Source organism: Asterias amurensis, chromosome 2 (assembly GCF_032118995.1).
Source record: "Asterias amurensis chromosome 2, ASM3211899v1".
Lineage (NCBI taxonomy): Eukaryota > Metazoa > Echinodermata > Asteroidea > Forcipulatida > Asteriidae > Asterias > Asterias amurensis.
Window position 1 is genome coordinate 4,923,209 of NC_092649.1, and position 18,359 is coordinate 4,941,567.

Here is an 18,359-nt window from a genome sequence, read left to right on the forward strand (position 1 = left end):
ACTATCACAGAATCTTTTTTGGTACATTGCTCTACTTTTTAATATAAATTTTGTACATAATTATTTGTATGAAATTTGTAAGTTTCGTCATAAAGAGTTAACCTTGAATATTTTTAATTTAACATGACTTTTCTGGGTAGATTTTTAGTGGTTTGGTTGAGAGAAAGAGTTTGACGAAGTTCATTCCTCTCAGCTTATAAACTGGCTAAGAATATAAATCTTGCTTAAAATATTATGACGGTTTGTATAGCTAAATACCGATTGTATATTGTTTGTGACTGATGCTCTTTATTGTTGTACTTTGCTTTACATTTTAATTGGGAAGGTTCTTTGTATCCATCTGAAATTTGCAAATTGTACATTGTAATTTTGCATGTCATAATGTTTCATTATAAAGAAACAACATGGGAGCTATTAAATTAAGAACAAGAAAAATCTTGAAAAATAATCATGTCCATTTCTAAGTAGGTCATGGATTTACCTTTATAATGTTGAAGGATTGGGGATGACTGATAAAGGTTTGTTTTAAAGGCAGTGGACACTATTTGTAATTACTCAAAATAATTATAATCATAAAACCTTTCTTGGATTCTGAGTAATAGGGAGAGGTTTAAAGTATAAAACATTGTGAGAAACTGCTGCCTCTGAAGTATAGTTTTCGAGAAAGAAGTAATTTTCCACGAATTTGATTTTGAGACCTCAGGGTTAGATTTTGAGGACTCAAAATCAAGCATCTGAAAGCACACACCTTCGTGTGACAAGGGTGTTTTCTTTCATTATTTCGCATCTTTGTCGACTAATTGAGCTCAAATTTCACAGGTATATTTTTGTATGCATATGTTGAGATACACCAAGTGAGAAGACTGGTCTTTGACAATTACCAATAGTGTCCAGTGTCTTTAAGTATAGGTTTCGCAATCCCCAAAAAGTGAAGAAAACAAGAGAACAAAATGCAATTAATAGAAAACTTTAGATTCTTTATATCTTAAAGAAACCGAATAAACTACAAATGGTTCAATAAATGCAAATGGCTATGCGGTAATAATAACTAATTACAATAATAATTTCCTTTATTTATTTTTTTCATTTTTCTTTTAAAGGTTGTATAGGCCTACGGAGCATTTGAACATTATTTATATGAAATTTTGAGTTTATAAATTGACACAGTTATCAAGACTATTATTTACATCAATAATTTATTTTCATGTGTGTAAATACATATACTGCAGGTGAAGGGATGTTTAGGTTTGGCGGGTGTGCTAAAAAATCCCACGAAACCCTAGCCCCATAACTCGGTCCAATCCACTCCGAATCCTTAGCCCAAACACTTTTGACATCAAAATTGTTCGCTTGCAACGATCTGCATCATGAAACTTGCCGATCTAATGCTTCTGAAGTTGTAGATAGCACTACGCCTGGATTTTTTAAAACAAACATCACACTTTTGGGGTAAAAATCAAATGAATTTTGTGTGTGAAGTTTCTCAACGATCTCGACAACTTGCATGTTTTCGAAGCGCGCACACACGATCTCAAAAAGCGAAAGATTTTGATATCAATGATGCTGTGGGGTTAAGGATATGGAGTGGGTTGGACCAATTTATGGGGCTAACATAACCCCACCACCAGGCCTGCTCAACCACCCTACCCTCGAACATGAGAATTCTTGTCTGTGTTCAGGAGTCAATGCAAAGACCATAATTATGGGCGTAGGCTCCCATGCAACGTCATTTTCTAGAGGTGTGTCAATCTCAACTCTCAATTATTACCTCATCATGCCTTGAATTCCTATCCAGTGGATTTGTTTAATTTCAGTGAGGAAATGTGTGATGCGACTAAAAGCAAAATGACCCATTTGTCAACCCAGGTCTAAAAGTACATCTAGGCTTACTCAATGTTCAATGTTGTTGATAACACATGCTGACAGGTTTAAAAGTTGTGAAAGTGGAAACACCAAGAAATGTGAGAGAATAAAACTGAGAAAAACACATCGGCAAATTTCATTTCAATTTTGACCCATTTTTTGACGTTATTTACCAGGAAGGAAGTTGTCAATGTTTATTTATTTTGTTATTTTTTATTTCACCCCTGCTGGTCCGATTCGGCTTGTTTCTCCATACTGCTATTTGCAGCAACTCGTACGTCTCATTTAGCTTGATCGCATGTTGTTTTAACGTGTTTTAAAGACACTGGACACTATTGGTAATTGTCAAAGACCAGTCTTCTCACTTGCTGTATCTCAACATATGCATAAAATAAGACACCTGTGAAAATTTGAGCTCAATTGGTCGTCGAAGATGCGAGATAAATGAAGGAAAAAAAAACACCCTTGTCACTCCGAGGTCTTGAAATAAAATTTGTGGAAAATTACTTCTTTCTCAAAAACTACGCCACTTCAGAGGGAGCCGTTTCTCACAATGTTTTATACTACCAACAGCTCCCCACTACCATATACCAAGTACATTTTTATGCTAATAATTATTTTGAGTAATTGCTAATAGTGTCCACTGCCTTTAACAACCTGGTACGTTTAGAGTTGACCTCGCTTCACTTACGAGAGCCAATCAGTGTTACCCGTCGGTGCTTCCCTTGTTGGGTTCAATAGTAACCAGGGGGACACTGCAGGATCTCGCAGGATCCCTGCAATCTTCCGAGGGCATACATTTAAAGGCAAAGTAAACCTTTGGTTTTGGAATCCTGTATACATGTACACAGATACAATAACAATAACAAATTCCATTTGTCGCCTTTTTGAGATAATGCTTGGAATCCGGAGTGGTTTTTATTGTCCACGCAAGAGGACGAGTAATCCAATACTGGAATATGCAAGCCATTAAAACCTAACTGACAGTAACATTGCTCAGATTTCGGGGGATGAGCACTCATATCTTTTTCAGTAACCACATTAATTAAAGGTGAAATGATACTAAACTATCGAAAGCTGCTGTACTTAAACCAAATAAGTTTTGTATTGCCATTAATTTTTGTTACCAAACGTATTCCTTCCCTTTGATCCCACATTATCAGCAGAAGAGCATAGCCTATAAACATGGCCGCAATGTTAACAATATAGGAATGGAGGCATTGCATGGTGAGTTATCAATATATATTTGGTTTACGGTAACACCATGTGTGTATCTACTTACCAGGTAGAGTTTGTTCCAAGAGAACTGTCTTGCTTTATTCTACTACCGCGGACAGATGTTCGGGGTTTCAATGATTCATTTCTGTACTAATTATGGTCAAAGAAATTTTCTAAAGAAATACAATGTACTCGTAAAATTGTTCACTCCAACAAATTTCCTACATTATGTCTTAAACAATAAAACTTTCAAAGTAAATTCTCGACACAAGTCAATGTTCACATAATTTGTTTACTAGGTACCTGTTCCTTGCATCCTTCTACCTGGTCCGAGGTGTTTGCTAATTGTATTAACTGGCACACTATATTCTTACATTCAAAGGCAAGCATACACATGCGCGCTGCGCATGTTTAACACTGACTAACGTCAGTGGGGAATCAAGAGATCGTCGTAGGGGCTTGGGGGAGGGGGGGGGCTTCAACCTCTACATTGCCCCCCCCCCCTACCGTGGCTCTGAAACCTGGTCACAACATGACAATGTATGTGCACCGGAAAGTGATCTTTGACCTCAAAGTAGCATTTCACTGGGTGTGTTTCATTAGCTTGCCAAGGTCGACCCTTGTTTGACCCCGATGCAATCGAGTACCTTTGATGTCATTGTCGTGGCTCATTCAGTCAGACCCAACAAGTACCCTGCTTGTGGGGTACGTTAACTGGGGCTGATCCAGGCATGCTTTCGTTTCTCCGATCAGCCACTACTTTGTTAATTATTCAGCGGAACACTTTCAGGAAGATTGACACACATTTCAACCCTTGAAACAGAGACTCTGTGAGGACACTTCAAAGTATTCCTCAATTCGTAGATCAGAGTGGGCTTCTAAAGTTGTTATAAAGCATTGGACTGTTATTTTATGGTCTTTTTACGACTCCTCGCAAAGTTTCGGACGTAATGTTCTGGTCATCTGTCCAAAGATGGATTTGTATGAATCCCCTGGAGGAAATACAGTAAGCTCTGGTCAGAGACTACACGCAGGTCAACCCAGGAAAGCTAATCAAACGCACCCTGTTTTCACAGGTCAAGAAGAACCCCCAAGCCTTTCCAACACCACGCCTTCAGCTCCGGCTCTGACATAGACTTTATACACTATGCACCGACGGTGCATACTGAGCCGATAATGAGCCGGAGCTGTGGTTTTGTAAAGTTTTGAAAGTTTTGTCTGACTTCATTTCTTGACTTGCTGATTCAAATGACGTGGAGCATCAGCAAACATGTATTTGAGGCTATAGGCTTCGGCTAGCAGGAGGCTGATGTCTTGATTAGTCCAGTGTGCTGTCGGCAAGTTCTGCAGTAACAGCATGATCCCCTGCAAAACAAACAAGAAAAAAGAACAAAACTGAATCCAATTGTTTAACATGTTTTTTTGCCACTGAACAAGAGCATCCATTAAACACAGCAAGAATCTATCAGACTTTATCAGACCATACCAGATTGGCAGTGCCCCCACTGTGTGGCCAAAGAACTGGTATCACAAATTACACAACTCAAATAAACCGAAAACTGAGCAGTGCAGGATCTACCCTGGTCCAAGGCTCTTTGTGCAAGCACTCCGCTCTGCAAAGCATTGGACGACGACAAACTGCATAGATACACGTACTGTCACGGTACTGCGTACTTGATTTACAGTACTTGATACCATGGAGTCGAAAAAACCTTGAAAAACCATGCTTCGACCCCACAGTATCAAGTACTGCATATCAAATACCCATTCATCGGCCAACGCTGCCTCTGATGGTGAATTCAGAGCGGGCCGGTGCTTGCGTAAAGAGCCTTGGACAAGGCTATGCAGGACCAGACGCTGTCAGGATATTCCAATCCCACATCAAACAAAATTTTACAATACAAGACTGGAGTAATAGAGACACTGCTCTCAATAGTAAGACCCTTGCATGTGACGTCACATGCTTAAAAAACGCCCTCACTGGGGTCAAAGGGGATGATTGGACGAAAGCAATTCTTAAAAAGCGTAAAAGCGTGCGCGTGAGATCAGCGTACCTGCAGCGTTTTGCAGTATGCAAGGGGTCTATACACAGCTATGGCATGTCTGTTGATTTCCCCAAATTTTAGCAAGGTACAAGGTACAAGAAAAATTTACTAAGTTAATCACCCACCTGAAAGTCTCTCTCTTTCTTGGCGTCATCAGCAAACTTCATTAGGAAGGCAGCACAGACATAAAGGTGGAACACGGCGAAACCCTCTGGTTCACTCTGGATAAAAAAAAAGGAAGAAGGATTATTTCAGTAAATGGCAGTCATGTGAGAAAGGAAAAACATTGCCAAGATGATATATGGTGCCTACGGTATGTGGTAGGAGATTCTGAATACCAAGTACATAGATATTTGAGTACGAATAAACTACAGATATCTCTGCGAAATCAACAATTATGTCAATATCTTCAAAAATCTGCTCAAATCATTATTACATTATTATTATTATTATTACTATTATTACAAAGAACTTGGATGTCCGAGTATTTGAACATGAGTCATGTGACTCACTCCATATCAAAATATGCTAAAGCATATAGGGGCTTAGTTGCATGTGCCATTAGTTTTTTATGGCACGAACACCTTTTTCAAAAAAACCAAAAAAAAACATTCTTTAAGACGAAAGACATGTGCGCGCGCATGGACAATTTTGAATATATACGCTCATCTAAATGTGCTAGCATATAGCACATTTAAATTTGTCAATTCCAGGGGTTATGATCGAGCAAGGCATGCTGGGGAAAAAAATGGCGCGCTGAGATCGATCACCCCTGGAAAGGAGGTTGGACGTGGCCTGAACAGAGCGAGGCTGGAATAGTAGTGTCCCTTTTGGTGAATGTAAGCTTATTCCTGGAGGGGCACCCGTTTTGTGCTTAGCCAGTTTTGTGGCTTACCATGTAGGTATCCCAGAGTCTTATCGTTCCCTTTAATGGCAGCTCTCTCATCAGTAGATTGTTCATCCACCGGAAGGCAAACTGCAAATACTCTACTTGGTGGCTGTGTAAATGTACATGAAGAGACGCTACAAAATAATAAAACAAAAGGCAAAGTCAATTATCCTCCACAAAAACAAAAACAAAACAAGGAAAATGTAAGTATTCCACTTGGTGTTTTCGTAATTGTGCACAAAGAAGTGCCACAAAATGGAAACAAAGGCATAATTACATTTTCAAAAAGATCAGAGAAAAATACAAGTGCTCCATTTTGTGGTTGGAGTAAATCAACAAGAAGAGATCTTACAAAATGGTTTCGTAAACAGAGAAATTGTTTGGGGGGAAAACTCCCTCTTTATGTACGTGAAAGATGCTACAAAATAAATACAAAAACATAGTGCCTTTTTGAAACAGAACAAATATATATTTACTAAAATTGGTGGTTGTGTATATTAACAAGATGAGATGCAACAATTTGTTTTTTTAATTGACAGTAAGGTAACTTTTTAAAACACTTTTTACCGTACACAAGCTTGTTTGTGCGTGGTTGGGGAGTGAAGGAGGGGGGGGGGGGGTAGGAGTCGGAACAACTTCTTACCATTAACTCTTTGTACAAGTTCTTTCAGTGAGTTGATTTTGGCCTGAATTCCAGGCTGCGCAAATGTATAGTTGTCTTGGATTCCGTCCAGTAGCTTACTCATGCACCAGAACGTGTCCGCCTCGACTTCCCTCAGCTTGTCCGTCGATAGAGCTGTGATGTCTAGGTCTTCAGTTACGTCTACGTTTGCAGCTGTAGGCCAAATCGTTAGCACACTTCAGAAACAATAACTAAGACAATTTTGTACACTAACTATTTTAGATCATGACCGCAGGTACCGAAATGGTGACCAACTACCTCATTCAACTTTTTTCCCCTGACAGCTTCCCATGCGTACTGTCTACATTTCTCAAAACAAATTGTATAAAAAAACTTTCCCCAGGTATTTCCACCTGTCGAACTATTTTAATAATAACAATAATAAAAATCGCTGGGTGTTCAAGGTGCAGTAAAACCAAAAATAAAACGAATAAAAAAACAGACAAAAAAAAAAATTAGTCCTTGAAAACCTGTGACATGAAATAAGTTTTGAGAAGGGATTCAAATTGTTGTGGTAAAATGACAAGATCTAAGATTAAGTGGTAGAGAGTTCCAGATGCGTGTCAGACAACTCGCCAGTCGGACGACTTGTCTGTTCGGACAGCACGACCGTTCAGACAGTTCGACGGTTCAACTTGACTTTGAGACAACTCGACAGATGGCCAAGACAAGTCGACGGTTAGACAGTCGACCTCAGTTACTGACATGGTACTGACATGAGTTTCCTGTAAAAAACGTCAGTTGAGTTGTCCCAATGGTCACACTGTCTCAACCATTGAGTTCCGAACGGTCGAGTTGCCTGACGGACGAGTTGCCTGACGGACAAGTTGTCTGAACATATGGTGATGATTACACAGAAATGGTTATTTAAAAAGGGTTATGCTTTCCCCACCACTAAAAGCACTGGTGCCTGTTTGGGATGGACATGTGCATCTTGACATTGAGCTATAGTGTACCGTAAATATAAATAAATATCTTCTTCCTACATATCTTCTTCAAAAAGTCAAATCTCATTGACCAGGGGGGACATATATTTTTCCGTTGCAGCACCTCATCTTTGGAACCACCTACCTCTTCACATCAATACTTCAATTCAGTCATTCAAAACATCTCTCAAAACGCACCTCATGTTTTTTTATTTAAATTGTTTTTTGTTTGATAGTTTTCATTGTAAAAGCGCCCTGCGTACCTTGGTAGATATATGCGCTTTTAACAATTGTTATTATAATTAGTTTCTTACCATGCTGAAACTGAATATCCGTATTGTATTAAAGGGAAGGTACACGTTTAGTAATTACTCAAAACAAATCTTAACTTAAAAACTGACTTGGTAATGAGCATTGGAGAGCTGTTGGTAGTATAAAACATCGTGGGAAACGACTCCCTCTCAAGTAGCGTAATGTTGGAGAAAGAGGTAATTTCTCACTAAAATAATAAAAGACTTCTAGCTAGAAAACTTTTATTCCCATCTGAAGCACACAAATTCTTCAAACATGGATGTTTTTTCTTTCATCATTTTCTTGCAACTTCGATGACCAATTGAGCGCAAATGTTCACATGCTTGTTATATTATGCTTATTATGGGATACACCAAGTGAGAACACTGGTCTTTGACAACTACCAAACGTGTACAGTGCCTTTAAACATGTTAAAGCGGAGATGTGGAGATTTCACAGGTCTGATATTCATGATGCCGAAAACAGCCTACCTGTGTGCTCAGTGAGGAATACTACAAAAAATGGAGTGACAAGATCGTTGATGCCTTGTACATAGCCGCTTGCTGGATGCCGGATAGCCCAGATGTACAATATCCGCTCAAAGATCTGTAGGAAAGGCGGGATGGGATTATCATATATTTGGGCAATTTTAGCAAACCTTCAGTAATCAGCTTTTCTCATAGTGTTTCTTAAAGGGTTTTGATACCTTTTGTAGAACAAGTTTTTGGCCGTGACATAAATCCATACTCACTGTGAATGAAAATCTATGTCCTATAATTTACCTAGAAGAAGTTTCAGCTAAATTAGTTTAGTAGTCAAACATCTCAGAGCAATCTTTTCAGGAGAGTCGCATAAAAACAATGTACATGCTTAACAAATTTTTTCGTCTCCTTAGATGAAAGTTATTTTTGTTTTACTAATTTCCCGAAAAACTACAGCACTTCAGCAAGTAACATTTTAGGGGAAGCTTTCTACTTATCATTATCTTCAAACCGTGGTGTAAGTTTAAAGGAACATGTTGCCTTGGATCGATAGAGTTGGTCTTTGAAAATCGTTTGAAACCGTCGTTATGAAATGCATAATGGTTAGATAGATAATTTAATCACAAACTTGCCTCAAATTGCACGGTTTTCGAATTTTGTCATCACATGGCTGCTTTCCCAGCGAATGTTTTGCAGTAGTTGAACACAGCTCAACTGGTTGGAATTATTCGATGCGAATTTGTGATGTCCCAAAGTGATGTCCCACATTTGCATTACCAGGAAGTAATGAACCGGGCGCAACTTGTTTAATTCAAAACACACAAATGCTGGAAGTCTACCAGCAGGGAAAACCTGCGCATGTATTTTGAACTACAAGTCAGCATCTTTGTTACCAGCAGGTTGAAACGAGATATTTTTCAGACAGCATACAATTTGTATGGAGGTACGTTTGTTTCAAGGGGCAGTAAAATATTTTAAAAGTTAACTGGGATGCAAAAAATTATACACTGGCTAAAGCCCAGTTCATACTTCCTTCCATTGCAAATGTGTGCTTTCAGATGCTTGATTTCAAGACCTCAAATTGTAAATCTGAGGTTTAAAATTCAAATTTCTGGAATATTACTTCTTTCTCAAAAACTACGTCACTTCAGAGGAAGCCATTTCTCTCAATGTTTTATACTGTCAACCTCTCCCCATTACCCGTAATCAAGAACGGTTTTACGATAATAACTATTTTAATAGTGTCCACTGCCTTTGAGCTTCCAAGATCACTCAACCACTTCATGCTAGTATTCCTAATTATGCTTGGAATTCTGGAATTTCAACTTTGAAAGGGCAAGGCCGTTCTCATTTTGCAAAGGGCACTTCCATCAGAAGGCAATTGGAAACTTGTGAAGGGGCACCAAGGCCAAAACCAGGGGAAACGGGGGGCCATAGCCTGCATGTAATTACATACGCCCACCAAGTTTAACATTTTCAGAACACTTTTGAGCTTCTTGAGTAATTGTTTTCCTTTGAAAATATTGTTGCTGCAAAGAAACCCTAACTTGACAAAGGAAAGACAACAACGGTTCTTATAAATAGCTCGAAGATTTCATTGTGCTAGCACTATTCTCAAAACAAAACAAAAGCTCCAAGAAAATACAGCACAGATCAGAGGCAATAAAAACTCCATTTGAGCTGGAGCTGTTCATAACCAGTTGTCTTCGGAAACATTTAGATGCATACTACACACAGGAATGCATATCCCAAAAATTTCTCCGTCATAAAAATGCAATACACATCAGAGCTCAAGGACGTCGGAAAACAGATAAGTTTTACAGAGTTTCATACTTTGAGTTTCAGAGTTTCAATTGTAATTACATCCTTTATCCAAAAAGGCATTCATGAATGGGACAAAAAGAATAGTGACTCGTTCTTAAGCTGTCATTTAAAACCTTGCAGGGTCAGGGCCCTGCGATAAAGGCCCTAGCCCTTGTCGCTACACTTTTATTCCCTTATGTACATGCCTCACCTCTTGAACTTTGGGTTGCTGGAACAAGGGCACGAGGGGATTGGTCCTTGGGATATCTATGTGAATCTGTGAACAAATGCGTAAACAAATGCGTAAACAAATGCATAAACAAACAAAATAAAGAAAATTGTGACAATTTGCTATTAAAAGTCACTTCAAAGCCACACATGGGGCCAGACTAAAGTTTGTACATTGGGTTGATACGTAACGAAAATGGCACCAAGAATCCAAGCAGCACAAGAAAACCAATTCGTTTTCCAATTCATCCAGCTCTGGAAGAGATCTGTGAGAAAATACAGAATTAGGAAACAATGGGCAAACCACATGCCTACAAGATCAAAGATGTAAATGATGTTGCACAAAAGATGACTTGGACAAACGTGATTACACTAGAAGAAAAGCAATTGAGAGACGGAGAAGAAAATAAAACATTCCCCAAAATAATTATGGTTTGAGGTTTGATCAAAGAAGAATTTAGAAAAAAATGACAAGAGCAGGATTTGAACCAATGACGTTCAGCTTAACAAGCCAGTGCTGAACAAACTGAGCTACATGTAACTAGCTTCATGGTGGAGGTCTCCCATTGAAGATCTAAGTTCGGAGGTGCCAGTCAGAAGCTATTAAAAAGCACTAGACACCTTTGAAGTTGTCGAAGACCAAATATTCTCACTTGGTGTATTCCAAAATATGCATAAAATAAAAAGTCTGTGATGCTATTGGTCATCAAAGTTGCAAGAGAACAATAATTAAAGAAAAATCAGCATTGTTGCCCATATTTGTGTGCTTTCGGATGCCTAAAAAGGGCTCCAGGCCTGAGTTCTCTTCAAATTTGAGAGAAAAATTACCGCTTTCTCGAAAACTCTGTTTTATCAGAGGGAGCCAAAACAGCCAATATACACAATGTTTTAGTGTTATCCACTCTCCACTGCTTGTTTACAACTAAGTTTTTTCCCTAACAATTATGTTGAGTAATTACCAATAGTGTCCAGTGCCTTTAATCTACTGTGTAGCCTGGGTTCACATCAAAGTTTATAACACAATAATAATAACGAAGTCTTATATAGCGCACGTATCTACCAAACGAGGTACTCAAGGTGCTGAGTATATACAAACTTTCAGAAAGATAGGTTATGGCAGTGATGAATTTTAAGACCCAATTAGTTAGCACCTTGTAAGGGTTTACAAGGTGCTACGACGCGCATACAGCAGCCACAGCCAGGAACACTGGGGCGAACCCCTTCTCTTTTCGATAAGTGCACTGGGTTCTTTTACATGTGTTACACAACACTCAGGACCTTTCTGCCCACTCCAAAGAATGAAGCAATGGTTAAGTGTCTTGCTTAAGGACACAAGTGTCACGGCTTGGGATTCGAACCCGCACTCTGCTGATCAGAAACACCAGAGTTTGAATTCGGTGATCTTAACCGCTTGGCCACGACACTTCCACAACCTGGGAGAGAAAAAAAATGATTCTGGATAAAGAACCGACCTGTCTAAACATGTCCTTGTGTAGAGAATCTGTCCTTGTGCCATAGTACTGGTCCACAAAGCCGAAATATTCCTCCCGCTTCCGCTCTAACGTTAGCTGCCGCCTGTCTGTGTTAGCTGGTAGGTAACCCTGCACAAGAAAGCATATATATTCAACAGTCAGTTTTGATGTGACTGGTTTGCTTTGCCCTTTCATTTGAATGCACTGGACACCTTTGGTAATTGTCAAAAACCGCTAGTATCACTTGGTGTATTCAAATATGCATTAAAGACACTGGACACTATTGGTAATGGACCCTTCCCATGAAATATGCTAATTACATTCACGCATGCGTACAGACCCTGTTGGTTGGCAAACGCCATAGAGTTGTGCACTAAGAATGATGTTCCCTCATTTTGCGAACCAAAACGTTAGTGCGCACGCGCTATGTGCAATTTACATATTTCATGGGAAGGGTCTATTGTCAAAGACCAGTCTTCTCACTTGCTGTATCTCAACATATGCATAAAATAAAAAACCTGTGAAAATTTGAGCTCAATCGGTCGTCGAAGTTGCGAGATAAAAATGAAAGAAAAAACACCCTTGTCTTACCAAGTTGTGTGCGATCAGATGCTTGATTTTGAGACCTAAAATTCTAAACCTGAGGTCTTGAAATCAAATTCGTGGAAAATTACTTCTTTCGCGAAAACTACTCCACTTCAGAGGGAGCTGTTTCTCACAATGTTTTTTATAACCAACCTCTCCCCATTACTCATTACAGAGCAAGGTTAATTATAATATTATGCTAATAAATATATTGAGTAATTACCAATAGCGTCCACTGCCTTTTAATAACAAACCTAGTGGAAATTAAGGCTCAATCGGTCATCTAAGAAATCTGCGATCTTCAAATAAATCCCTTCTGACTCCCCCAAATATTAAAACCAAGTCGTACGGTTCCAACTCTTTCAAATATGCAGTTCAGTTATGGAACAGGTTGTCAAACAAGCTGAGACATCAGAACAATTCAAAACCCGGTTAAAAAACTGAGCCCAGGTGGATCTATTAAAATCTAAATCCTTGATTCTCTGATACAATCAGATGAAACTTACCAGTAAGAGTTTCCAAGCCGTGGGACGAACCGATTTATGGATTCCAGACCAGCTGAGTTTCTTCAGTTCATCTAGGGGGAAAAAAGGAAACAAAGTTTATAACACAAGAGTTTGACCAAAGCTTTCACTGAATACAGCACATGTCAAAGCCTTTCTTAGCCACAGCTATAAATATCATTTTTACTCACACGCCCAAACACAAACATTTCTTGACACTGGAGGTTTAGGATGCTGAACTCATATGGTGAACTCAAACTTGCCTTAAATGTAAAAGAAACGTCACGCCTGTTTTACGCAGAATGAACAGCTATGGTCTGCAGTTATTTGCTTCCTTTACCCTCAGTGCGCTTTTTAACCCCAGTGAGGGTGCTTTTTAACCTCAGTGAGGGCACTTTTTGACGTCTGTGTCTATCATTTCTTAAAATGTTTAAAAGACTCTTAATACTAACCCTCTAATCAGGGAAGCAAACCCATCACAAAGAGCCAGACTATTTGGCTTTCCAGCCTCAGTTAAGGGTTAAATGCCAGTGATAGATCTACGGTGGGGTGGAAAGGGGACCAAACTCACCAAGCTCGGTATTTTGGCCGCTCAGGAGCTGTTTAAACTTTTCAAGTTTGCCGTTTTCTCTGTCCGGCATCGCCATCGAGCTCAACCTCATGGGAGATGTTGGAGGTGGGGCCTCAAGACCTGAACTTTGTCTGACGGCAAGACCAGGAACTCCAGACCTTAGTGATGGAGACACTGGGGGTGACGTACTATCATCTACATCAAGAGAAACAAAATGGCAAAGGAGGTTTTCAACATTGGCTCAGACACTATAAGAAGTTTCATTGTGCCCTGTTAACAATGAAAGTGCTCTTGAACCTGTAAACAATGTTGTAGGGTGTCATGGCCAAGTGGTTAAGAAGCTTTGAATTCAGAGTTATCAGAGTGTGGGTTCGCATCCCGGTAGTGACACTTGTGCCCTTGAGCGAGACCCTAATTTTATCATTGCTTCTCTTCACCCAGGGGTATAAACTGGTACCTGCGAGAGTAGAAGTTGATGTTGTGTATGGAAAAGCTACAATTGCCAAGGTTGTATATACTCCCCAGGGAGTTTCAAATCCTTCTGCCATGAATGTTTTTCCCCCCTACTTTTTTTCAAGTCCATGCATTTCAGCGATTAATGTAATCTTTAAAACCTTTGGTCAAAGGAGTCAGAAGGAAGTGGTTATCAGGAATCAGAGTGCATGATATCTGGAGTGCATGAACACCCAGACACTATCAAAATTTTGAGAACACTGCAATATTAGAGTGTCATGGCCGAGTGGTTAAGAGCATTGAATTCAAGTTCTGGTGCTGATTCACCGGAGTGTGGGTTCGAATCCCGGTCGTGACACTTGTGTCCTTGAGCAAGATACTTTACTATAATTGCTTCTCTTCACCCAGGGGTATAAATGGGTACCAGCGAGAGTAGAGGTTGATATTGTGATTGAAAAGCCACAAGCGCCTTACAGGCAGCTCAGGGCTGTATACTCCCACGGGAGCTGAGAAACATTACCTAGGGATTTTATTGGCCCCATGACCAGGGCACTAATGTAAAGAGCATTGTTATGGTTATTGTGAAATGCGCTAAGAATTTGTTGTTATTATTATTATTATTATTATTATTATTATTATAACATTATGTGGTGGTGACTGAGCGATCAAGAACCAAGCAATATACACTTCCAGGTAAGCAACCACAACCAAAATGTTACAAAGTCTGCCTCTGAAAGTTTCAAGGCCAACAATTCAGAGAAATCCAAGGAGGGGGCAACTACCTGTACCTCCTCTGCTTTCTACAAAGTGCAAGGCACCGTTTTTTCTAGAGACCTCAAGTCCTTTTGAAGAAGTCAGGATGGGAACTCAACTGTACCTCTGCTTTGATGACCTTTGACCTCATCGAGGACCTCTTCTGAACTAAGACGATCCTGTCTCATGAGAGCTTGCTGAGCTAAAGCATCTTTCTCTGCCTGTTCACTTCTCTGTTTCTCCAGGGACAGCTGCCTGGCTTTCAGCAGTAACAGTTCTTCGTCGTTAACTTCCCACGCATCACTGGTTGTGCTGTCAAATGCGGCAAAGGCGTCCTTTTGTTTGGGTCTGGGCTTGACTCCACTCTGCTCCCTCATTTGGGCCTGGTGAAGTATTTCACTTGGTGGATATTTGGCACTGTACACAGGCTTAATGCTTGATGGGACAGAAACAGAAAAGGTGTGAATCAATCTCTTTAAGTTTAGTAATTATTTATAACGATGGGCTTTTTATGTATATAGCGCAAATATCCCTCACTCAGTGTCGCTCAGGGTGCTTTAACAAGCAGTATTTTCCAGCAAGGTATTTGGGACTACATAGGAGACATTAGCGAAACAAAATCGCATAGTTCTAGGACTAGGGTCCTACTAGTACTACTTGCCGTCAACTCGCCGTCAATGCCTCAACTCGCCGTCAATGCCTCAACTGGCCGTCAATGCCTCAACTCGCCGTCAACTCCTCTTATATGCATTTAAAATACACAAAAGAAGCATAGAGCTGTATCACTATTTAGCTGAAAGAGAATTCTCATAAATGTAGGTTACATTTCGGAATAAAAATTAAGTTTTTTCTTGGGAAAAAATGATCTAGAAGCAGCAAAACCGTCGGCCAACATCTTGCTTTTTCACAGAGCTTGCACCAGATGGCAACCTGGGGCGCCTTCCTGCTACAGCATATGATTGATATGGATTAGTCTGTTGAACTCTTTTTTTGGTACTTATTTATTTATCAACACAAAACCTTTTTGTATTCAATTCAATTCCAATTGTGGATAACTTTCCGTATGGCGCCACCACTTTTTCACTCATTTTTACAAAAAGGGATATATCAATCAGGTAAATTAGATACTATATTATTTTATTTCGAATGAAAAAGTGGTGGCGCCATACGGAAACTTTTCCCCAATTGTAAATGAAATTTACTGAAAACCATAAGAAATATGTAGTAATTTGTAAAGCCCAGGCTTAACATTTCCATGCTCCTTTAATTTTACAAATTGTTGATTTATATTTAATAAGTTGACAACATGAAAATGAGTTGACGGCGAGTTGACGGCAAGTCGGCGAATAATTTATGGGAAGTACTCTAACTAACCGTACATTGTTGTGTATGTGTATGTCATGTACGTTGAGAGTGCTTTTCTCACCTTCCCGGTAGCCGTTCAGAGTTTTTCTTCCAGTGTGTAGCCTTTTTTCCTGATCCCTTGCTGTTACCAAACCCCGAACTTACACCAGTTGGAACTCGTACATTCTCCTTTGCAGATGCCATGGCATCGGATTTTGTGAAACGAATAGGGACACTCAGATTGTTAACACGGAAATTATTGTTGAGACTTCAGGGTTCACAATATCCACAGCTGCCATATTGTGCTGACGTCAACATCACCATCAAAATTAGCTCTTTTGAACCACCCCTCTAATTGGTAAATGAAACAATCCAGTTTTAGCTGGTACCCTTTCCTCGCCGTGTGAAACAGTTAAGAAACAGTGAAACAGTTAAGAAACCTCCTAAGCTGAGCACAAAAAGTTCGCGAAGAACTTGCAATACGGTGGCCTGGAAAAGTAATTGCTTATTTGTAATGATCAACTGGCTCATTTTAAGGGACTGTCTGGCATGCTTGCAGTCGCGGGCTGTTGGGCGTTAGGGACTGAATTATGGTCCATTACGTAAAAATAATTGTGTGTGATAATTTGAACGCCATGGAGCCTTCGCCTATTGTTCAAGTCATCCCATGGTATTATTTCCAGCGGAGTCAGCGAGCCGCGCGAGGGTATACTTAATATTTCCGTTTTAGAGATTTATTTTTGACTGACCGTATTCTTACAACAAATTCCGAGAATCAGCACACATTTTTCGCCTGAGATTTCGTCCCCCGCCGTTTATAGAAAAAGGATGATTCAAAAGAGGGCACTAGAAGTTTGTACATAACAAGTTTGTACACATTGGGACATCTGTGGGGATGGCCTGCCACACCAGTACTCAAGATTTTCGCGCTGGGCACAATCATATGGGCCTAACGATATATACTATGTTCAACCGTGTTTTTCTCAAAATAAATTTTTTGTTCAATAGCGGCATCCTGCTGAACATCACACCAAACGAAACTCTCCCTAGACAACCGAATACAGGCGGTATATAATATGGGTTGTACAATTTGGAAGCAGAAAAAAAAACATACAAACAAAATCGTAATCGGCGGACCTTGGTCGGTGGGCGTTACTGTTTAATATGTGGAGGCACATTAAAGGCACATGGAAACTATCTCTCAAAGTTAGCACAAAAACGTATTAGTAAAGAGCAGTGGTGGAGAGCAACTGATAGTGAAAACAACGGAGCAATAAACTAGTTAATATACTTTATGATAAGACTGAAAACGGCTCCCTCTGATAACGTAGTTTTTGAGAGAGAAGTAATTTTCTCTCTTTTCTTCCATTATTTTCTACTTCGACGACCACTTGAGTTTACATTTTCTCTGGTTATAATAATAAATAAGTAAAAATATTTATGTTGAAATAAAGTGAGAACTTCTTGTGTATAAATTTTCTCCTGTGCTTTTTCAAAATTTTATATAAAAATGTAAATTTGTATTTTAATGCAGTCTGGCCTGCGACAAGCAGATGTTTTTACAATAAACCAGTAATAAAAAGTGGTCTTTGACAATTACCAGCTTAGTGTCCAGTGCCTTTAATTCCTTATAGTGCCACAGCTTTTATCTGTGCTCTCTTATCTTAATTTGGGGTTGATCCATATAGCTATATATATTGCAGCGTCGTGGGTTCAAATCCTTCTCTGGTATTGTTTACTTTTAAGTTGGTCAACCCCAAATTCTATATAAACTTTACAAACAGTCAGTTTCCCTTGTGGTTTATGAAACTTAATGTTTCTCTTGTTTCGTTTACCTTTTCACAAATCGATGGGGAATTATGTGTCTACTTTTTGTGTGGACAAGCACATTTAGTTTAAAGTCACCTGGAAGTGTTATTTTTTCAAAATAAAGCTTTTGCCACTTATATATGTGTTTTAACGAGTGGAATGTGAATGAACAGTTGGTTTTAAAAAAAAACAGTTCTTATGTTATTTACAAACATAAGAGTAGACCCCGACCCGAGAGGGGCGCTGTTCGTGACGTCAATCGAGGCAGACTTTGCCTGTAATGCGTAGAGCATAAACACAATCGCAAAGTTATGTACGGACCAAGTCGTGAGTGTGTACGTTTCAAAATAAGATTTTTTTGTTTTTTTCCGGCAATGCCGACCAGGTGTATTGCTGCTGAATGCAGAAAAATACTTTTTTTAAGATACCAACTCACGCCTTG

General features: G+C 39.4%; 1 protein-coding gene across 2 annotated transcripts in view; it reads right to left on the minus strand.

Moving 5' to 3' along the window:
* The window catches only part of LOC139949504 (TBC1 domain family member 22B-like), a 101,904-nt gene extending 85,486 nt beyond the window's left edge, over positions 1–16,418 (minus strand). The window contains exons 1-11 of one of the 2 annotated variants that reach the window (XR_011787551.1): positions 16,191–16,418; positions 14,889–15,199; positions 13,559–13,753; positions 12,991–13,061; positions 11,900–12,028; positions 10,411–10,476; positions 8,406–8,520; positions 6,659–6,850; positions 6,022–6,149; positions 5,252–5,347; positions 405–4,446 (exon numbers count right to left, since the gene is read on the minus strand). Coding sequence is in view for 1 of the 2 variants with exons in the window: in XM_071947873.1 (XP_071803974.1) it covers positions 4,306–4,446; positions 5,252–5,347; positions 6,022–6,149; positions 6,659–6,850; positions 8,406–8,520; positions 10,411–10,476; positions 11,900–12,028; positions 12,991–13,061; positions 13,559–13,753; positions 14,889–15,199; positions 16,191–16,312 (1,566 nt within the window). In the remaining variant the exon portion in view is untranslated. Of the gene's footprint in view, positions 1–58; positions 4,447–5,251; positions 5,348–6,021; positions 6,150–6,658; positions 6,851–8,405; positions 8,521–10,410; positions 10,477–11,899; positions 12,029–12,990; positions 13,062–13,558; positions 13,754–14,888; positions 15,200–16,190 lie in introns of those variants that run through there. The other variant, XM_071947873.1, reaches the window with a different exon arrangement.
* Positions 16,419–18,359: the final 1,941 nt, after the last annotated feature.